General features: G+C 44.3%; 1 protein-coding gene across 14 annotated transcripts in view; it reads right to left on the bottom strand.

Moving 5' to 3' along the window:
* Positions 1 to 453: 453 nt before the first annotated feature.
* The window catches only part of phactr4b (phosphatase and actin regulator 4b), a 30033-nt gene continuing 12157 nt past the window's right edge, over positions 454 to 18329 (bottom strand). For 8 of the 14 annotated variants that reach the window (XM_078171865.1, XM_033641125.2, XM_078171867.1 and 5 more), the window contains 13 exons: positions 11640 to 11810; positions 11238 to 11318; positions 9866 to 10381; positions 8175 to 8519; positions 6747 to 6878; positions 5140 to 5656; positions 4439 to 4743; positions 4137 to 4335; positions 3887 to 3942; positions 3450 to 3511; positions 3230 to 3367; positions 3025 to 3101; positions 454 to 2015 (listed from right to left, as the gene is read on the bottom strand). In XM_078171865.1, coding sequence (XP_078027991.1) covers positions 2000 to 2015; positions 3025 to 3101; positions 3230 to 3367; positions 3450 to 3511; positions 3887 to 3942; positions 4137 to 4335; positions 4439 to 4743; positions 5140 to 5656; positions 6747 to 6878; positions 8175 to 8519; positions 9866 to 10381; positions 11238 to 11318; positions 11640 to 11810 — 2615 coding nt within the window. In that variant the 3' untranslated portion in view covers positions 454 to 1999. Of the gene's footprint in view, positions 2016 to 3024; positions 3102 to 3229; positions 3368 to 3449; positions 3512 to 3886; positions 3943 to 4136; positions 4336 to 4438; positions 4744 to 5139; positions 5657 to 6746; positions 6879 to 8174; positions 8520 to 9865; positions 10382 to 11237; positions 11319 to 11639; positions 11811 to 13092; positions 13825 to 15237; positions 15467 to 18329 lie in introns of those variants that run through there. The other 6 variants (XM_078171868.1, XM_033641133.2, XM_078171869.1 and 3 more) reach the window with 4 other exon arrangements.

Raw genomic sequence — 18329 nt, 5'->3', positions numbered from 1 at the left:
CAACTTTCTCAACTCACAACATCTCATAAGACATAAAATCACTGATAATATAGTTACAATGAAAATATACTGCATTAATCTTCAGCATCGACATTTAGACAACTAAATGTATTTTGAGGTTCCTATGGAACGTTTAATTGCTACTCTTAATTGCTAACAGTTTTGGCCCGTTTGTTTAGCATTAACATACTTTCCAACAAGAAATACACTTTGACTCATTTAGAGTTTACGTTGTCAAGTTTGAATCGGTTTATAGACATTTTGATTATGCATGATGCATCTATAACTATCTCCAGGTTTAGCTCCTCGCAGTGCCACCAGGTGTCACTGCAGCCTTGTATTCTTACTGTAGCGGTTCCAATGTAAGTCTTCCTTGCCAATGTCCACCTGAACACATCCGTAGGTGAGACAGGTCTATTGATTTAAGAGCCAGGTGCAGAGTCATTGCAGAGGTTCAAGGAATTGTATGATTTTTAATTAGATCCAGATGTGACTATTTACAATTAGAAAGAAAACTGTCAGTCCATACAATTCCACATTCAATTAAAAAGGAACTTAGTTTTACAGAAAAGGTACACTTTCATATTCCCATTCTTGTAGCATTTAATCATAAACTAATATTCTGTGCTTAAAAAAATAGCAACCTATAATACTTTTATATTTAAAATTTCTTTTCAAATGAAAGGAAGACAAGATATACACAAGCATCAGTTAAACCTATATCAACCTGTACACAGCATAGAGAACCCTGTAAGCTACTGGCCAGACGACAATACAAGATAAAACACTTCTGCAGTTTCAAAAGGTTCCAGCCAAAAATGACTCCCTGTTGACCGTTTATACATTTTCTGATTTTTTTTTTCTTTGATAAATCCCTGATCTACACGCACAGCAACTTACATTTAACTCTTAGTATAGACACTATTAGCATGACCTTATTCAAAATGGCTACAGAATGCATTGCATGTTTGATCTTTAAAGGGAAGTACAAAAACTCATAAAAAAAGTATAAATGAAGAGAGATTATCCAGATCCAATGGCTTGGATTCTGTGTTGGCTCATGCAGTGGATTGCAGAAATCAGTGATATGAAAACCAGTATCCTATAGTCCTTTAGGCGTCGGGTATGTTGGCACACATTAAAACACCAACAAGCCTCTTGACCTGCACCTTTTTCCTATATCTAGATTGACGCTTAAATGGCCACCTCACATCACAACCATAAATACAGGCAAGCCAAATAAAAAAAGGCTCAAATAAAAGCTGTCACTACTCATGTGATCAAATTACAATATAAAATATCTTGTACATTACAGAAGATTTTGTAATTAGATCTTTCCAAGTTTCATTCTAAGGTATAACAATAGCAGTCTGTACACAATTTATATAAAACACACACACAATATCCCAGAGATGTCCAGTCCTATAACAGAATATCCCAGTCTTCATCCTCTAGCCCGCTCTCGCTGCAGCTGTTTGTCTCTTATCTATTATTACTGTGTGGAGTATTATAAGTCATCATCATTATTATTACTATTATTATTGTGTGTTATTACATTAACAAGATGAATTAGCTTTTCCATATACAGTAAAGAAGAAAAAAGGCAACACAGAATGAGGCCGCGTTAAAGGTTGTAACTAGATCCGAGTCCCTGAGGGGTACCACACAACAGCAGAGTCAGAGTCAGCCCTGTAGGTCTTCTGTCACTTCCCCCCTTCATTGGCACGTGGTTCCCCCTGTCGTCCGGGAGAAATACTGCATCTGGTCCTCACCCACCACCACCTCAGTTTAGCGAAAGCAATGTAGTGGGAGGGCAATGGAGGGCAAGCGAGAAGCATTCTTGTTTTTGAGTCAATTCCAGGCTTTCCCTGATAATCTGTACAGTACATTCGGGAAACGTAAAAGGGCGATCCGTCTGCGTAGGGAGCAGCTTCTTGCCTCACAGAGATCTTAAGTGCTTCATTATCCGCGCAGAGGCGGCCGCGAGGGGGGTGGGGGGCTAAGGCCGATGAAACCTATAACAAAGCAACGAGATCACATGAGGCATCAACAGACACTCATATTCTGTTTTAAGTTATAATTCTTAAAATTTTGAAACCTGATTTTTGATAGTTTATGATTAGGGTTGGGTACTGTTCACATTTAACCCAGTGTACAACTGTTATCTTTTTTGGTACTTTACTTTCTATGTAATAACAAAAATGTAATTTTCTAACAAGCTGCAGGAGTGACGTAAATACAGTTCTGCTCTTCTTCTCTTTTGTAGTTAAACATAAAGTTAATCTCCTGTCCCATGTGCTGTCAGGTACCGACATTTAGCAGCGGTGGATTTAATATGAATTGTATTTAGGCTCAGTACCATTAACGGTACTGAGTTCGGTACCCAACCCTATTTATGGTCAGCATTTTTTAGCAATAGCCAATGTGTTATCATCTTTCTCTATATAGTAGTTTTCACTGTTAGTGGCGGGGTCCGCCATTCCTGTGCTGGATTTAATTTGCCTTCACGTGCACAAAGGATTCACACGACACAAATATGTAATCCATTTTTACTGCTTTTAATGTTACCTCATTCATATCAGCCTCACTGTTAACTTTCAACTCTGTATCAGAGCTGTATTAAGTTACTGCTACTGATGCTGCTTCACATTAAATGTGTTTAGATGAATTATGAGGTGGCTTTTATTGTGAAGCAGTCACAGGAAACAGTCTCCCAGGTTAGTGCTGAAAAAAATACTTTGTATACAAAACAGGGCAAAAGTAATCTTCAGTATTTTTCATCAATGGATGAGCTTTAAAACATGGCAGGGAGTAATGGAAGAAGAAGAAGGAACAGCTTCAGCTTCATCAGATACATCAGTTGCTCTTCTGTCGTACTTCTAATAAAGTAGCTGCACACAGAGTACTTGCTGTAGGATTAAACTGCACTTGCTGTTACCACGGTAACCACAGGTATCGCCAAATGAACCAAAACTGCAATCTGAAGGATGATAATGTCAAGATCCACCTGATAAAAAGCTATACCTTGTGTAGATTCTGCTCTCTTCATGGACCTCCATTTCAGTGCTCTTATAATCGTTGAGCTCCTTTCGGATGGCCGCCTACAATGAAGCAACAGGAAAGAGTCAGTCTGCTAAACACGCTTGATGCTAATATAGAGTGAAACACAAGCCACTGCTGGGTGATTTGTTGGGTTTGGGTAGCTGGACACGGCTAACTGAATGAGCACCTTATCAGCAGGAGTCAGCTTGGTCCACGGCTTGTCCGCTCTCCGATCATAGTCTTGGGCATCCGTGACTTCCACGTACTCGTGGAACCGCAGGATTTTTCTTGCCTGCAGTTCTGCGACAGTGGGTCTTTGACTCAGCTGCGACAAACAGATGTTAGTTTAATATCCAGCAAATGCATGATCTGACACTTGAATGTCTGTTACGAATGTGCTGCCTCACCTTCCTGGTCAGCCGCCGCTTGATCTCTCTAACCTCAGCTTGTCTGTCAGCCTGATTTTTGGCTGGAAAATAGAGAGGGAAGAAGAGAAACAACAACAGAGCTTTATTTAGATGCTGCATAAAAGCTAGGCTTGATGTGCGCGAAAGGTAGGGTAAAAGCAGTTTCCAAAATTAGACATCTGAACTGTAATCCATGTTTCAAACTGTCTTTTCAAGTGTAAATTCTTGTTAGTGCTGCATGTGAAGTGAAGACCTGGCTAAACAATGTTAAAATACAGCTTTAATTACATACACAAGAGTAATTCATGGACAAATCATCAGTCCGACGTGAGCTGTCATGTTTGTTAAAGCTCACAAACACATCAAAGAGCAGCAGACTCAAAACATTATAAGGCTCAGTAATGGAAAATAAAAGGTGAAAAAGATTTGATACTAACGCTGAAGGATGTTTCTTTGCTCAAGCTCCTCAGCAGTGGGTCTCTGGCTAAGTCGCCTGAATTGGGGGAAAAAAAAGAGTAGTACTATTTTTACACAGTTTCATCACTTTGTCATTCAGGCTATAAGTAGGACAATGATCTAAGAAATGATCTTCGGATTTCTGCAGGAAATGCACATTCACGACTGTCAGTTTAAAGCCTACAAAAGAATGGAACATACACATATGTGTGTGATGACGTCAGTCTTTACCTTGTGAGTGCAGTGCCAATCTGTGTGCGGATGGCCTCCCACTGCTCCCTGCTCTGCCACGTGAGGCCCGTCTGTCCTGGAGGTTGGTCGTCTCTGCTGCTCCTCTCCTGGGTAAACCTGTCCCTGTCTGGCGCACAGGGACGGCTGCTCAGCTTCAGAGCCAAGGTGTCCTTCCTCTTGACCCTGCTGGCCAGGGCACCTGGGTAAAAGCCGAACAGAGATGTGGTCAGGTGGGACCAAATCTTGAAACTAAAAACACAAAATAACATTTACATCTTTTCATAAAGTTTGGCTATGCTCACTAAGTGGGGGCTCATCCTCTTCATCTTCATCTGATTCTTCATCTTTATAAAGCACAGGACCATCCGAGTCACTGTCCTCCCCATGCATGTCATGTTCTTCTTCCTCGTCCCCTTCCTCCTCTTCTCCCTCCTCCTCCTCCTCACTGCTGTTTCCTCCTGGGATGACACAAACACCGGCGTCTCCGACCAAGCACCTGCGACTCCGTGGCTCCAGCTCTGGCTGGGGGATCTCCCCATCATACTCCTCCTCTTCCTCGTCATCTTCCTCCTCTTCTTCTTCTTCCTCTGAGTAGTCATCTTCAGATCTAATGGAAAGGAAATAAACACATACATGAGCATTGTGGATACAGATGAAGCATCTGTTTGTGCGTATTTAACTAATTTAGAATCAGGACTAGTTTAAACTAGTTTTGACTTTTGAATTTGAAATTTAAATGTAGGTCTCCAAACTTCAACGTAACATTTTCTAGCCTCTATCAGGAGCCATATTTCACCCTCCCCCTTCTAGCTATACCTGACTTGGTAGTAATCAGGAGAAGATTTACGCAGACTGCTTATGGTCACGTGCAACGTTGGATCTCACGTAAGTAGACGGCTTAAAATATTCCTGCAGCTGCCCTCTTTGTCATGTAACCTTGTGATTTTGTCTTGACGATGTAGCTTTGCAAAAGTTCTTGCATTATTATGTACTGAGAACTCACAGTTTTAGTGGCTGGATGCTGACAGGAAGGGGGCGACCACCTTGGTACTCTGGAGGGGTTTCGAAAAGCAGCGTGTGTGCACGCTGCGACCCGTCTGGATGCGGCTGAGCAGGGCCAGGACTGGACAGGGCTCTCTGGATCATGATATGCAGCGGGACAGGAGCCGGGCGCTGAGGAGACTCATTGGTTGGGCTTGGTGGGTCAAACAGCATGGGTATGGGTTGGGGAAGTGGGTGGGGGTAGGAGTGCTGATGGTGGAGGTGGTGGGGGTGTATTTGCTGGCGGGGAGGAGAGGGTGGTATGTGTGTTGGCAGGGGTGGGGAAGGAGGCGGGGGAGGCAGCTGAAAGCCCATGGGGAGGTTGCTGTGGTCCTCTAGAGAAAGCGGTGAGGGGTTGATGGGATGGCTTGAATCCTCTGTGTTGCGTTTGGTGACGGGGGTGGTCCTCTTAGGGGGCATAGGCGGAGAGGGCTTGGCTGGCACAAGGCTGGCACCACCCGTGGCTTGGGTGAAGTCACCTGTGAATGGAAAAACAGTTAATACATCCACTCATAAAGTAAAAAAGCTACAGCCTAGGCGTGTGAATGAGTTGCTAGCAAGTGCTTTGTTGTTCTATCTGGTTTGCCGCTGTGACATGAGCGCACGTGCATCAGCTCTGCATGTATAATGCGCTCAACATGACAGAATACACATGAACAAATATAAATACTGGGATTACATGTCTGACCGAGCATTATTGCGTGCATACAGTGTGTCAGATCACATGACTGAGTCGACATGAATGCACACACTGCCCTAACAAACCAGTGTACAGCATGTGCCCCAGGTCACAGAGACGAAGAAGATACACACAGCCTACATGCTCTACACAGCCAAATTCTTAACCTGCCTTTAAACCTTGTTTGTTAGCATCTTTGAAGTGCAAAAAGCTCCTACACATAAAGCTGAATTACAAACCCTCCCATTATTTGCATGCACATTTTTATATTTGCTTTATAATTCTTAAAACTCTGTAGAGCAGCTTTAAAGCCACATCAATGTTAAAAGCCATAGCCGTGCTACTGAGGCATAATAAGAGATCAGTGCTGCTGGACTTGAAACATGCAGTGGACTGAGCTGAATTACATCTTCCTCTCTAATTTAAGTCAAGCCCTTACGTTAGAACCCTTTACCCCCTCCATTCATCCTTCCATTCATATTCACCCATCCATCCCAGTTGAGCAGAAGCTGAGTGGATTAGTGCTATAAATTTCACTCGATGCATTGCAGGCCACAGCTGGAACCTGCTAAAGGCTCTCCCTCAGTCACATGCCAACTAAGAGAGAGTACGGCATTAAATACATTCAACTGCTCACTCACACAGAAGTTGCCTCTCACGTACACAAAGCACACAGCACACTCATTATCAGCTCATTAAGTGCATGCGGCTCTTATATACCACATCCAAAGAGAAGCAATCAAGGCCAGTCAACAAGTTAAAGGCATCAGTGGGAGAAACATGTTGGCAGCGAGAGAGGACGCGACACGATGAAGAACGCAGACTCTGAGAGGAGGGCATTCCAGACATGGGCACCCTGGCCACACAGATACCAGAGGGCATCCTTTTACCTGAGCGCAGGCCTCCAGCCCGCCGGCACAGGTAGACGGGTAGGGACAGGTAGACATCGTAGTCGCACTCTCGCTTCCAGCAGGACCAGTAGAGTGGAAGCTGAGCGTTCTCTCCCCCCTGTAGGGCGGAGACTAACAGGGAGGAGATGGAGGCCTTCAGCTGGAGTGTTTAATGACTGTAGGTACATGGTAGCACTGTATATGTTGTTGTATAGATAGAGTGCGCTATGAAGGAGGGGCTAAATGCTCATCATGCTGCCATACTATTAAAAATCTTTAACCACATTGTGGGAGGCACGCTTATTTGTTTTCTTGCCATGGGTTACATGAGAAGATCGATACCATGCTTATGTCTGTCAGTTCAATATAAAGCTACAACCCGGAGAAAGTTAGCTTAGCTTAACCTAAAGACTAAAAACAGGAGTAACAGCTAGCCTGGCTCTGTCCAACGGTAAGAAATCCACCTGAAAGTAGCTTCATATTTAACAGAGAGATATGACAATGGTATTGATTTTCTCTTTTGAACTCTGAGCAAGAAAGTGAATGTATATTTCCCAAAAGGTCAAAAAATTTGTTTAAAATGATCATCTTTAGTAAGTTTGACTTCATGGACAGCTTCGTAAAACAAAAGATTTTTGTTGTCTAAATGAGATTACTGGTTGGCCTTTTCTTTGTCATCTAAAGCTTGTGAAGCTGAAAATGCCATTAGTTTCCAAGTGATAATCAATACAGCCTCAAGTGACAACAAACACAACATCTAGCAATATTTTTCCCTCGTTTGACTGGTCACATAACTGTCTAATGACATGACTAATAAATAAGTGAGAAAAAGAGAACATCTCACAGCATATAATAAAAAAAATTGCGTTAGTCAGACACACAGACACAACTACAGACATTTATAAGGTATCAAAAAATCATCAGATCTGCTGATAAGCTAAAAATGAATCAAAGTAGACAGCCTTGCCCGTGTGGGAATTAAAGCAAGATCCCAGATGAGACAAACCCACAGTAAACAACAACAACCACCACCACCACTACTACACTGCATCTGTGTGAGCAGCATCACACAGCAACAAGAGTCCCTGTTATCTTCAGAGTGTAAAATTCTGGGGGAAAGTTGCAGCTAAAATAGTCCAGGCGTAATAAGTAATTAGCTGGGGAAAAGCTGCTCAAGCTGTTCAGATAACATCATTACCAGGATGTGTGTGTGTGTATGTGTGTGTGTGTGTGTGTGTGTGTGTGTGCGTATCTAGCAGTGTTGTGATGTACATATTGTATTCGCCTGTGGGAAAATTACATGCTAAGTGAACAGACATTTGAGTGTCTATCATGCCCACTTGTGACTGTTGATGTAGGCTGCATGTGATCACGTTGACACCCCCCATCACCTGTTAACAAAGGCACCCACTATTCAGTAGAACTCACCCAGCATTGCAGCGTTGCCCCTGTTCACAGGTTTGGGTGGGGGAAGAGGCGGCTGCTTGGTGCCATGAGAGGTGGAGGTCGGGGCTACACATGAAGACTGCTGAGTGGACGCACCCGCAGAGGAGACGGACCGAACAGGTTTGGGCGCCGTAGCTGAGGGGGCGGAGGGAGAGCAGTACTGGTTTGTGGGGTGGTTGGATGGGGTGCGAGGTGGACCCTTGCTGCCGGGTTCAGGGGTGGACGTCATCAGCCATTTTGGAGGCATGACAGACTGTTTGGGTGGCAGAGGTTCACGCAGGGTGTCCCGCAGGGCTTCTGGGTCAGGGACAAAATGGCTGTCTGACTCTATAAAAACACAATATCATGGGGATATGTTATATAAAATTCCAGCAAAATAACCACAGAGCATCATTCCACTGAGATTGAAAGAGTAACATTTTAACATTTTAAAATCTGCATCCAGCTGTGGTCCTCACGGCAGGCACTGAAAAAGTGTACTTTTATCTTTTCCATTATTGAATTAGTGACATCTCATTATGAAATACCTCTTCACATAGCTATAAATGTTTCAGTTCAGGGACTGAGCAGTGAGCCATTTTCTGCCGCTTCACTACTCCGAGCGCTCTCCACGATAGCACTTGTTTGAGAATTGCATTATCTAGGGATCAGCTGTGAAGATAAACAGAGTAGGCGGCTGCAATTACCACCAAAAACCCACCTCCCACTGCCCACCCAGCAGCACACCCCAAGCTAGCCCCCACGCTGCTGATGCCACTCCCACGCCATTCCTCAGATCTGCGGTGTGGGGTTATTTATTTACAAATGAGCCTTTATCACTGTGATGTCACACAACCAGAGAGGAAACAATCCAGAGGAAAGGAGGAAGTGAGCGTGAAGAACAGAGAGGAGAGAGGGAGAGAGAAAAAGGAGGACAGAAAGCAGGAGCTGTGATAAAGATAGAAAGAGAGTGGGAGAGAAAAGCAGCATCAGAGAGAGAGAAAGAAAAAAAGGAAAATACAAGGTGAGACAGAGAAAAGAGACAAGCAGGGACACATGAAGGAAAGTGGGAGAAAATATCTGTTCACCTACAAATCTCTCCTTTAAAAGAATCCTCTTTTTTCTTATAGCACGTTTGCAGTGGCGTTTTCAACATGACCGTTTCCTCTCATCTTACCCACATACTTTTGGACATGGGTACCAACATTGAAACATTAAAGTGGTTCACGTGTCAGATAAGAGACAACTGGACAACTGAGGTCTAAAAACACCATTATTTCTCAACTTGTGATGTTTTAGTAAAATCAATTAGCTGTGGCTCTTCACCAATTATCACTGAGCTGACAGTGTTAGCGTTAAAGGGCAATAATGGATATAGTGATCGTGCCACGTTAATTAGGAGAGGAGAAGAGAGGACAAGCTATTCCCTCATGTTCCTGAATAAGAAGCGTAGCTGGAGCAGGGCCCCTGGGACCCGACAGGAGCCTGTCTATATCTGGGAGGACAGCACATAAGCAGGAAAGTGACAGTAGGAGGGAGTGAAAAAAAAAACATGGACTGATCTTCAAACATGTATGAAGGAGGTCAAACAGTTTATCTTTGACTTGTCCACAGTGAGGAACACACGGGGCTCTTATTATTACAGCTTTTTTAAAATTTGTGGAGGATCTGAAAAAATACCAGAAATGACTCACCTCTGCGGGCTCTTCCCTCTTCAGCAGATGCATGTCGAGGGAGCGTGGGCTTCCAGTCTGCTTCCGCAGGCCGACTCCTCCTGCCGTCCTCTGATGGGGCCTTCTGCAGCCCGGGCCTCTTCTGCCCATCCTCCGGGTGAAGTCGGCCCCCACGTCTGCCCTCCTCCATCTGCCCGTGAATCTGGCCCTGCCAGACCATGTTAGGCTTCCACTCGCCCTCGGTGTGTGCACGATGCCCCATCCCTCCCCCTCTCCGCCCATCTTCATGCAGTCCCGTCCCCCTGGAACCCGGAGTTCCCCGGCGGTCTCCATCCGAGGGAGAGCGTCCCCTGCGGTCGTCTGGCTGGGTGAGCCAGGCCGGGTTCATCCTAAAGTCCGACTCTGAGGGGAGTTTGCCCTGGTTGCATGGACTCCTGCCACCACTCACGACTCCTCCACCTCCTCCAACCCCAGCGCTCACAGGAAGAGTGTGGCCGTTCTTCACGTAGAGCTGCTTCATGTTTTGTGTGTCTGCATCTGAAGAAGTTGGACAAAAGAGCATATGTTTTTAGAGACAACACAACTATCAACGCACAAAAATGACAAGAACCAACACTCCTCTGTCTAAACACTAAATATTTATTCAATCTAAATTATTCAAAACGTTTTTGTACTGTCAGTGTCTTTGTTTGCTATGGTAGAATATTTTGGGAGTTTATTGTTCTCTCCCTCTTGATCCAAGATGTAAAACAACAGAAGTGATGAAACAACTCAGACAATTAGTCAATCCATTAGCTGATTAAATCGTGTGTCCTCCTTTGGGTCATTTCTCAAGCAAAAATACCAAGTATCTGCTGGTCCTACACCATTTTCTGCCATTTTACAGACTAAGAATAATAATAATAAAAAAAAAGGAACAGATTAATCGATAATGAAAATAATCTGTACAGCCACAGTAAAACAGGAAGGTGCCCTTAACCCAAGCCCCGTAGACAGAGTCTGTGTTTGTTGGTGTGATGAAGGAGCAGCTGTAGGTTTAATAAATGGGCTTCTGCAACAGCGGGAGCAGCATTACGCTTGCACACACCCCTCTCAAAGCTATTTTGCTGCAGGGCACAATTCGTTCCACTTTTCCTCAGCTCTGGAGAGTGGCATGCCATTTTAAACAGATATTACATTACTTTGAAAAACAGCAAGGTGAAAGTAAATTTGCCTTTAAAAAAAAAGAAAAATGTATGTCTCAGACACCTGCTGGTTAGGAGGACAGTGTTCCTGCCATTATGTACTGATGACTTCACTGTACTGTCCTGTGTGGGTGTGATATCCTCGGGCTGTCAGATACAGACACTGGTTGTGTGCAGAGAGATCAGATGTATCACACAAGCACTCTTACCGTTGTCCGGGACCTCCTTCAGCACCCCCTGTTCTATAAGCTCCTGCCGCGTACGCCTCGTCGACATCTTTCTCTCCAGTTCTGCCATCAATAAAGAGAATTTACATCACACACTCTTTCTGGAGAAAGAAACATTGCAGTAAATCGGCCACATTTAGCACGTGACGTCATGCTCCGTAATTCAAAGAGGCAAGTTTGGAGAGCTTCACTCAACAGGATGTTTTGTTAGCAGCTTATTGTCTTACTGTAGAAAACACTGGGCGAGCCAAAGCGGCCTGTAACACTGGAGCAGAAACACATGCATTGAGGAATTTTGATGAAATGTAACTGATATGACCAGTGAGAGAGGAGGAGGAGGGGGGTTCACTCACTCTACGAACACAATGAGTTCACGCAACAGACCTTCTGAAGTTTCCTTGAACTTCTCGCTGCTTTTCTTCTTCCGCCACTTCCACGGCTTGAAGATCTTGCCAAGGGTGGAGAACTTGCCCTTACGCTTTGGGGGAGGGGTGCCGTCCCCTGTGCTGCCCCCCTCTCCCACCATTGTGCTGTGGTGCTGCTCAGCATCATCATCTAAAATAAAAGCGGTAAATAAACATAAATCCAACAGTTCTAATGAGATTCGTGCAACTTAAAACCAGACACAGGAGCGTGGAAAAAAAGAGTATAGATCCATCAGCAGTCACAATATTCTGACAGGATCTCTCTATGCTAACTGAGCTCATCTGCTGCCTTTGTAAAGAGGGCCGTGCTCATTACGGCTGTTATTATCTTTAGCTGTTAGTTCTCGAGGACTGAGTGTGCTTTGGCAGGGCAATGCTGAGAGCTCATGGACTCCTCCACATATCCACAGTTAACAGGAGAGGTCTGACGCTGGCGTTCAGCCAGGATTTCTCACTGTCAAGTGCTCACATTCCTTGGCTGGATGGAGACTAGTGCCTTATCAGCCTTTCAGCCCTCGCTGCCTCTATAGAGGAGAGAGGCACACACATGGATGCAGCCATACAGGAGCAGAATGTAATAGCAGTCATGACACATATATACGCAACCAACAATCAAGAAACGTTTTAAGGTGCGCTGATCGTTATGAGACGCCATTAAGGCTTAGAAGCACTCTATTAAATGGCATTCTGTCGTCATGGTTACATATTCTGGGTGGCGTGATTGACAGGCCAACTGACAGGGTGCTGAGCTCAGAGAGAGTTTCAGACGTTAGCTCTTCCAAGGCTGCAGCTGCTGTACTCAGCAGACATAATATTTACCAGTGGAGAGAGAACAGGGTCCGATTTAAAACATCCAGTCTCATGCACACACAGGATGTCTCAGCGACAATAGTGCCTCGCAGACTGATTCCCACAACAATATGCTTTGGCACAATACCTACAATACTGATGTGGCACACTTAGCTGTCCAGTAAAGAATGTATGAATGTAACAACAACAATGAAAACATTCCTGGGTGGGAGCTGACTTTTCATTTGACACACACAGCAGGGACGTCAGGGTTAGCCACGGACCAGCAGCCCTGGAGCTGGCAGCGTTTCAGTACCTTGCTAAGGGACATTTTAGCATGGTGGATGGTTGCTGACACAGGATTCAAACCCATTTTTTGCAGCTGAAGGACAGTGTCTTTAACCACCACTCCACACAGCTACCTCAGTGCTGCTGGCGGGGTAAAATTTGAACCGTATGCTTACATCGTGTTTAAAAGCCTGACTGTTTGTAAAACCTCCAAAACAGTTCAAATCAGAACTGCTCAAACTCATGCACTGCTGCCAATACAAAATTAGGGAATGATGTTATGTCCTGAAAAGTTTCATTTTTGACAAGCCTTAAAAAAATAGACTCTAGTCTACCTGGAAGAGGGGTGTTAAGCGTCCAGCTTCCATGGTGGCGGGACTTGAAACAGCATGCCATGGAGAAGCAGGAAGCATTCAAATCAACTGTCCTGTATATATCCCAAAAGAAAACGCCACAAGGACAAGTTGCAGAGAGCTCGTCAAAACTACAGTGCAGAGGCTCCGGGTTCAAGGGACATGTCCACACCATGGAAATCCAGCTTATCTTGGCGAGGTAGAAATCTGAGGATTCAGACCAGCTGCCATAACATCCAGATTAAGCATTGCTTAAGGCAGCCTGTGATCCAGAACTGAGGTTCTCACACAGCAGACTGCTCTGTCAGAGGAGCCTCTGACACAGTGGCTCAGCTGAAGCCAGTGAAGCAGGATAAGAGCTGCCTGTGCCAGGCCTGCACACTCCAAAGCACTGCAGAGATGACGATCGCAGAGGACTCAGCCCATGCAGCAGGCATCTATTTGAAAAAGATGACTGACCATATCCTTGGGAGGCTTGTACATTAGCCAGGGATGCCTGATTATAAAATGTGTCAATCCACCGACACACACACAAAAAAGAAAAGTACAGTACATCCACTTCAATTATCACATTCGAGGGAGAGCTGTGGATCCACTCAAGATTCTTCTTCACAGATACAGAGAAAAACTCTCCCTACATGTCATTGTTTCAGCTGTAGTGAGAAGAAGTCTGGCGTGTGGTGGCACTACAGCTGTGTGTGACTGTGGGAGTGGGAATGGGAGTAAAGGGTAAAAAAGAGCTACAAAGAGAGAAAAAGTACAGGAGTTATGGAGGGGGGGGGGGGGGGGGGGGTGTGGGGGGCAGCCTGGAAACACAGGGAGGAAACGGCACTCCACCCTGATTCTGTGACTGAGAACAAAGACAACCTCTTCCCCTCACTCTCGATAACACAACACCGCTCATGGAGACACGGCGCTGCAAGGTACGACACAGTGAAACTAATTAATATTCTGACTGTTAAAACATCTAGATGATATAAAACCCATTTCCATTCAGAATGAGGCCAGGACAGGAATTCTCACAGTCATACTCTGTAATCAGGAGCTCTGCCAAGATAAGGCATACCAGTCAGGAAACATGGGGGTGTGTGACACTGTGTGTGTGTGTGTGTGTGTGTGTGTGTGTGTGTGTGTGTGTGTGTGTGTGTGTGTGTGTGTTCCTCTGACGTACCCCTCATCCTGAAGCCACACCTACTGCTCTCTCAAACATCTCCCACAGAGGCCAGATTTCCCTCTAACCTCATGATTCGATGAGTCATGGCAGGGCTGGTCAGGTGAGCATGTGGTTAAAGGAGATTGTTGTTTTAAAGGACCCGGCTTTTAGTCGATCTGTTAGCCAAGCCATCCTGATTACTTACATAAGAAGCCCCCTTCCACAGGGTGCAATGGTTAGGAAATACCTCCAACTTCATTATAACCCTAACCCCTTGCCAAACCAGATTATGAATTTTAATCTGCTTAATTGACAGCACACAAAGGGGTTATAATCACTGCGATTGCTTCTTGTGGGATCTTATGTGCCATGAAATCATTCAATCCTTTGACCCAATATCACAGCATAAGTATGTTAAATGAATACCATAAGGGCATGTTTTTTTAAGGTAAGACATATTTTATTCTTTCATATGAATTCACTGCTTTCTACTTTGTCAAACCCAAGGTCAAAACCCATAATTAATGGATTAATTTGGTCTGTAGGTTTACACTCTCTGCAAAAATCAGAGGAGGAAAAAAATAGCAATTAATCCAAATTTATGTAAAACCTCTCAGCCACAATATAATCCCCAAATAAAAATGTTTTTAATATCTTATTTTGCAGCGAAACTAACTGCCTTGTGCACCAAAACATAAGAAAATAAGTGCGCAACACTTGAGTGTGTAAAAACACAGCTGAGATTCATCCACATGATCCTGATGATTTCACATTCCATGTGGTGAAAGTGAAGGAGGGGGCCTAGAGGAGACTTGATTATACAATCTCCAACCCTCATCACTCCTCTGTGCTTTAATTCATTGAAAAATGACAAACTAACACACTGATTTCATGCTGTCTAAGTTGCTCTTGAGGAATGCACAACTGTGCAAAGTAAACACCCATGCACCCTATGAGTGAGTGCAGAAACTCACCGCCATTGTTGTGTTGTTGTGGGTCCTGAGCTGGGGTCTCCACACGAAGGCTCTGTCCCATGATCCAGCCCCTGAGGGGCCCTCTACCTGTCCTGCACCCAGAAATGTGCACACTGCACTGGACAGCTGCACCTGCCTTCCTCCTTCAACAAAGTCCACTGGTCTCTCTCTACCTCAGGTCCTTTCTTCTTCTCTCTGTTTCTCTCGTCTACCCGTCCTCTGCGCCTTTCAGTTCAGTCCTTCCCCCCGTCCCTCCCACCCGCAATCTCCTTAAGACCTTCCCTCCCTCTAGGAGTTGGACTCGCTCTCCCGCTCGCTCACTGACCCTCCCTCCTTGGCTCGTAGCACAGGTCAGCATTCACTGAAAGATGCCAACCATTCCTGGGAGAAAGACAAGTCATGTTTTCAATCTGATGTGCGCGCCGCGGTATGTGGTACAATCTATGCATCCAATAATGCATGTCAAATGTAATGTATGCTCTGTGGTGCAGCTGGTCTCAAGAGAACAGGGTCTTTTAACACTCTGATCCAGAAACAGAAAATCCAGACTTAAAAACCTCAGACCACATAGTATGACCTGAAAACAATCATCTGCCTCACACACTGGTGTCAGTATTTTCTTGCCTTCCTAGCGTTGAGATGACAAGGAGAACAGAAGTTAGAGATATAGACAGAGTTTGTATAAGCTATTCCTAAATTAGCAATGCCTCTAACCTCACAAACAAAAACTAATTTAGTCTGGATGTAGAGGAAAATGAAGCAATTTCAATCAATGCCTTCAATCAGGAGAAATATAACACAAAATCAGAGACCTGACTTTTTGTGGGAGCTGCGTAAAGGTCAAGTGTGTCTGAGACACGGCTCCCTCTCAACATTTAGACAAGAATCACAGCTATGGCACTGAACTCGTTAATAGAAGGAATGCCTGATCAAAAGTCTTCTGACAAATAGGGAAATGTGCTGATCAGACTTATGTTGCCGTTTCTATATCCAGCTACACGCTAATATAAAGCTACTACAACTCTTTTTTTCTGAACTTACAGAGGGTGTTTATCATGGCGCTCACCTCCCTTAATGCCTCCAGACACCATTTTATGCACATCTCCAAGTACTCTTATCACAATTTGAACAGTCTTTGAGGCATTAGCATGACTTTGAAATATGTTTGCCAAGGAGAGCTGCCCTGTTTGGGGCTAGAATATAGAGACAGAAGCAGAGCAGGAAATAAAAAGAGACAGCTTTCTCTCAACTAGAAGAAAAGAGAAAGCACGGACTGGACCCCTGAATTAGTGCTTTGATTCCTTTTGAGGTTTGTGTGTGTGTCTTCAGAAAAACCTTGTCTGACTGCTCCTCAGAGGAATCCGGAGCATTGAGCTGTGTCATTATGCCTGGATAGATCAGAGTTTTCTGAGCGTTTGGCTGCATCTCGAAGCCATTTCTAAAGATGGAGAGCTAGTGTGTTCGACAGCGTTCCTTTTCTCTCCCTGTGCCCCAAATACAGCCTCCACACCGGGCCGGCTTCCAGAGAGAGCTGAGCCAATCCGCATGAGCCCAGAACCTGTTGGCCTGACCTGGATAACAGACTGGGCCAGGCCACTTCAGCAGACTGAAGCAGGTACACACACACACACACACACACACACACACACAGCCCCGTCCAACATGGGGAGAGTATGGAACCTATGGATGGTGCTAAAAAGCTACGTGTCACTGCTCCGAGTCTCATTCATAATAGAAGAGTGCTTTTTCAAGCTGTTTAACTTATGCCTCATATTTTTTTACAAGGACATGTTTTTAACCACTCGTCTGCAGTGACTTTGTCGTGACAATCCACTTTTATAGCCAAGAGTAAGTTGAGAAAATCAATGCCACTTTCATGTCTGAATGGTAAATGTGAAGCTTCAGCTAGTTAGCCTAGTTTAGCTTAGCTTAGCTTAGCTTAGCGCAAAGACTGAAAATAGGGGATAACAGCTAGCCTGGCTCTAAAATCCACCACAAAGTGACTGCACTCGTCCAAGTAATAATCTGGCACACGGCCCTCTGTAAAAGAACAACCTCTAATTCAAAGTCTTGTTTTGATGGATTCAACAAAAGAGATACAGTGTAAGTTAGTGAGGTTTTTCCTGCTTGGAGAATTACAAGGTGGCTGCCTCCATCACATTTTGTCCCGCCTCCAGTTCTTGACAAAACTCTGACAGGGTTCATAATAGAAATCACAGTTTTCTAACAAGCCTTACGCTTGGTGGATTTCTGTCATTGTGCACTAGGAAAGGCACTGCTAAAGCTGCCAAAGAAGAGTTGTCTGTTTTGGACCGCAGAAAAGCGGTGGCTAGCCCGGTCATTGCCACCGCAAAAAAACAAAAACAAAAACATGGCACTTGGCACACATTTGGGCAAGAGGTTGGAGCTGTGAGGGAGTGAAATAAAAGTTCACTCTCTGTACAGTTGTCATGAAGGGGCAAATTAGCTAAAAAGACTGAAACTGTTTTCTGTACCAGGCTGTTAAAAGGTTTATTTCTGCTGTAAACTCTGGCCTTTTAACAAGGAGGTCTATCAGGATTGGCTTGCTTCCAAAGCATCGCGATTAATGCATTAACACTTACAGCCCTACTTCAAATGTAATTTTTTTTAAATGCTTCAAAAGTAGGAGATCTAAATTTGTGTAAATAACATTTTGCCTGCAGAATAAAACTATTTCACAAGATATTCAGTATATCAGTGTTTGTGGTCATGTTCTTAGTCTCAAACAGAGCTTAACCAGTTCATACACAAACATACAATACACGAACAAATATTACTGGGAATACAGAAAATTGCAGATCAACATTTAACAGCCAGGAATTCACATCAGAGACATAGCTGACTATCCACATAACAAATTAGACACCATTTATTAATAATAGTAATATTTTTTAATATATAATTACTGCAACTCCTAAAATTCGTTGCTTGAAAAAAGAGCTTCCTTGAGCTACATGAAGGTACGGTACACATACATGTGTGTGCAAATCATCTACCCTGGCTGGTAGGCAGATTTTGTCCCCTTAGGACAGAGCTACACTGTTTCTCCTTGTATCCAGACTTTATGCTTA

Source organism: Epinephelus lanceolatus, chromosome 10 (assembly GCF_041903045.1).
Source record: "Epinephelus lanceolatus isolate andai-2023 chromosome 10, ASM4190304v1, whole genome shotgun sequence".
NCBI lineage: Eukaryota > Metazoa > Chordata > Actinopteri > Perciformes > Serranidae > Epinephelus > Epinephelus lanceolatus.
Note: the sequence above shows the minus strand (reverse complement) of the source record. Positions and strands in the feature narration are given on the sequence as shown.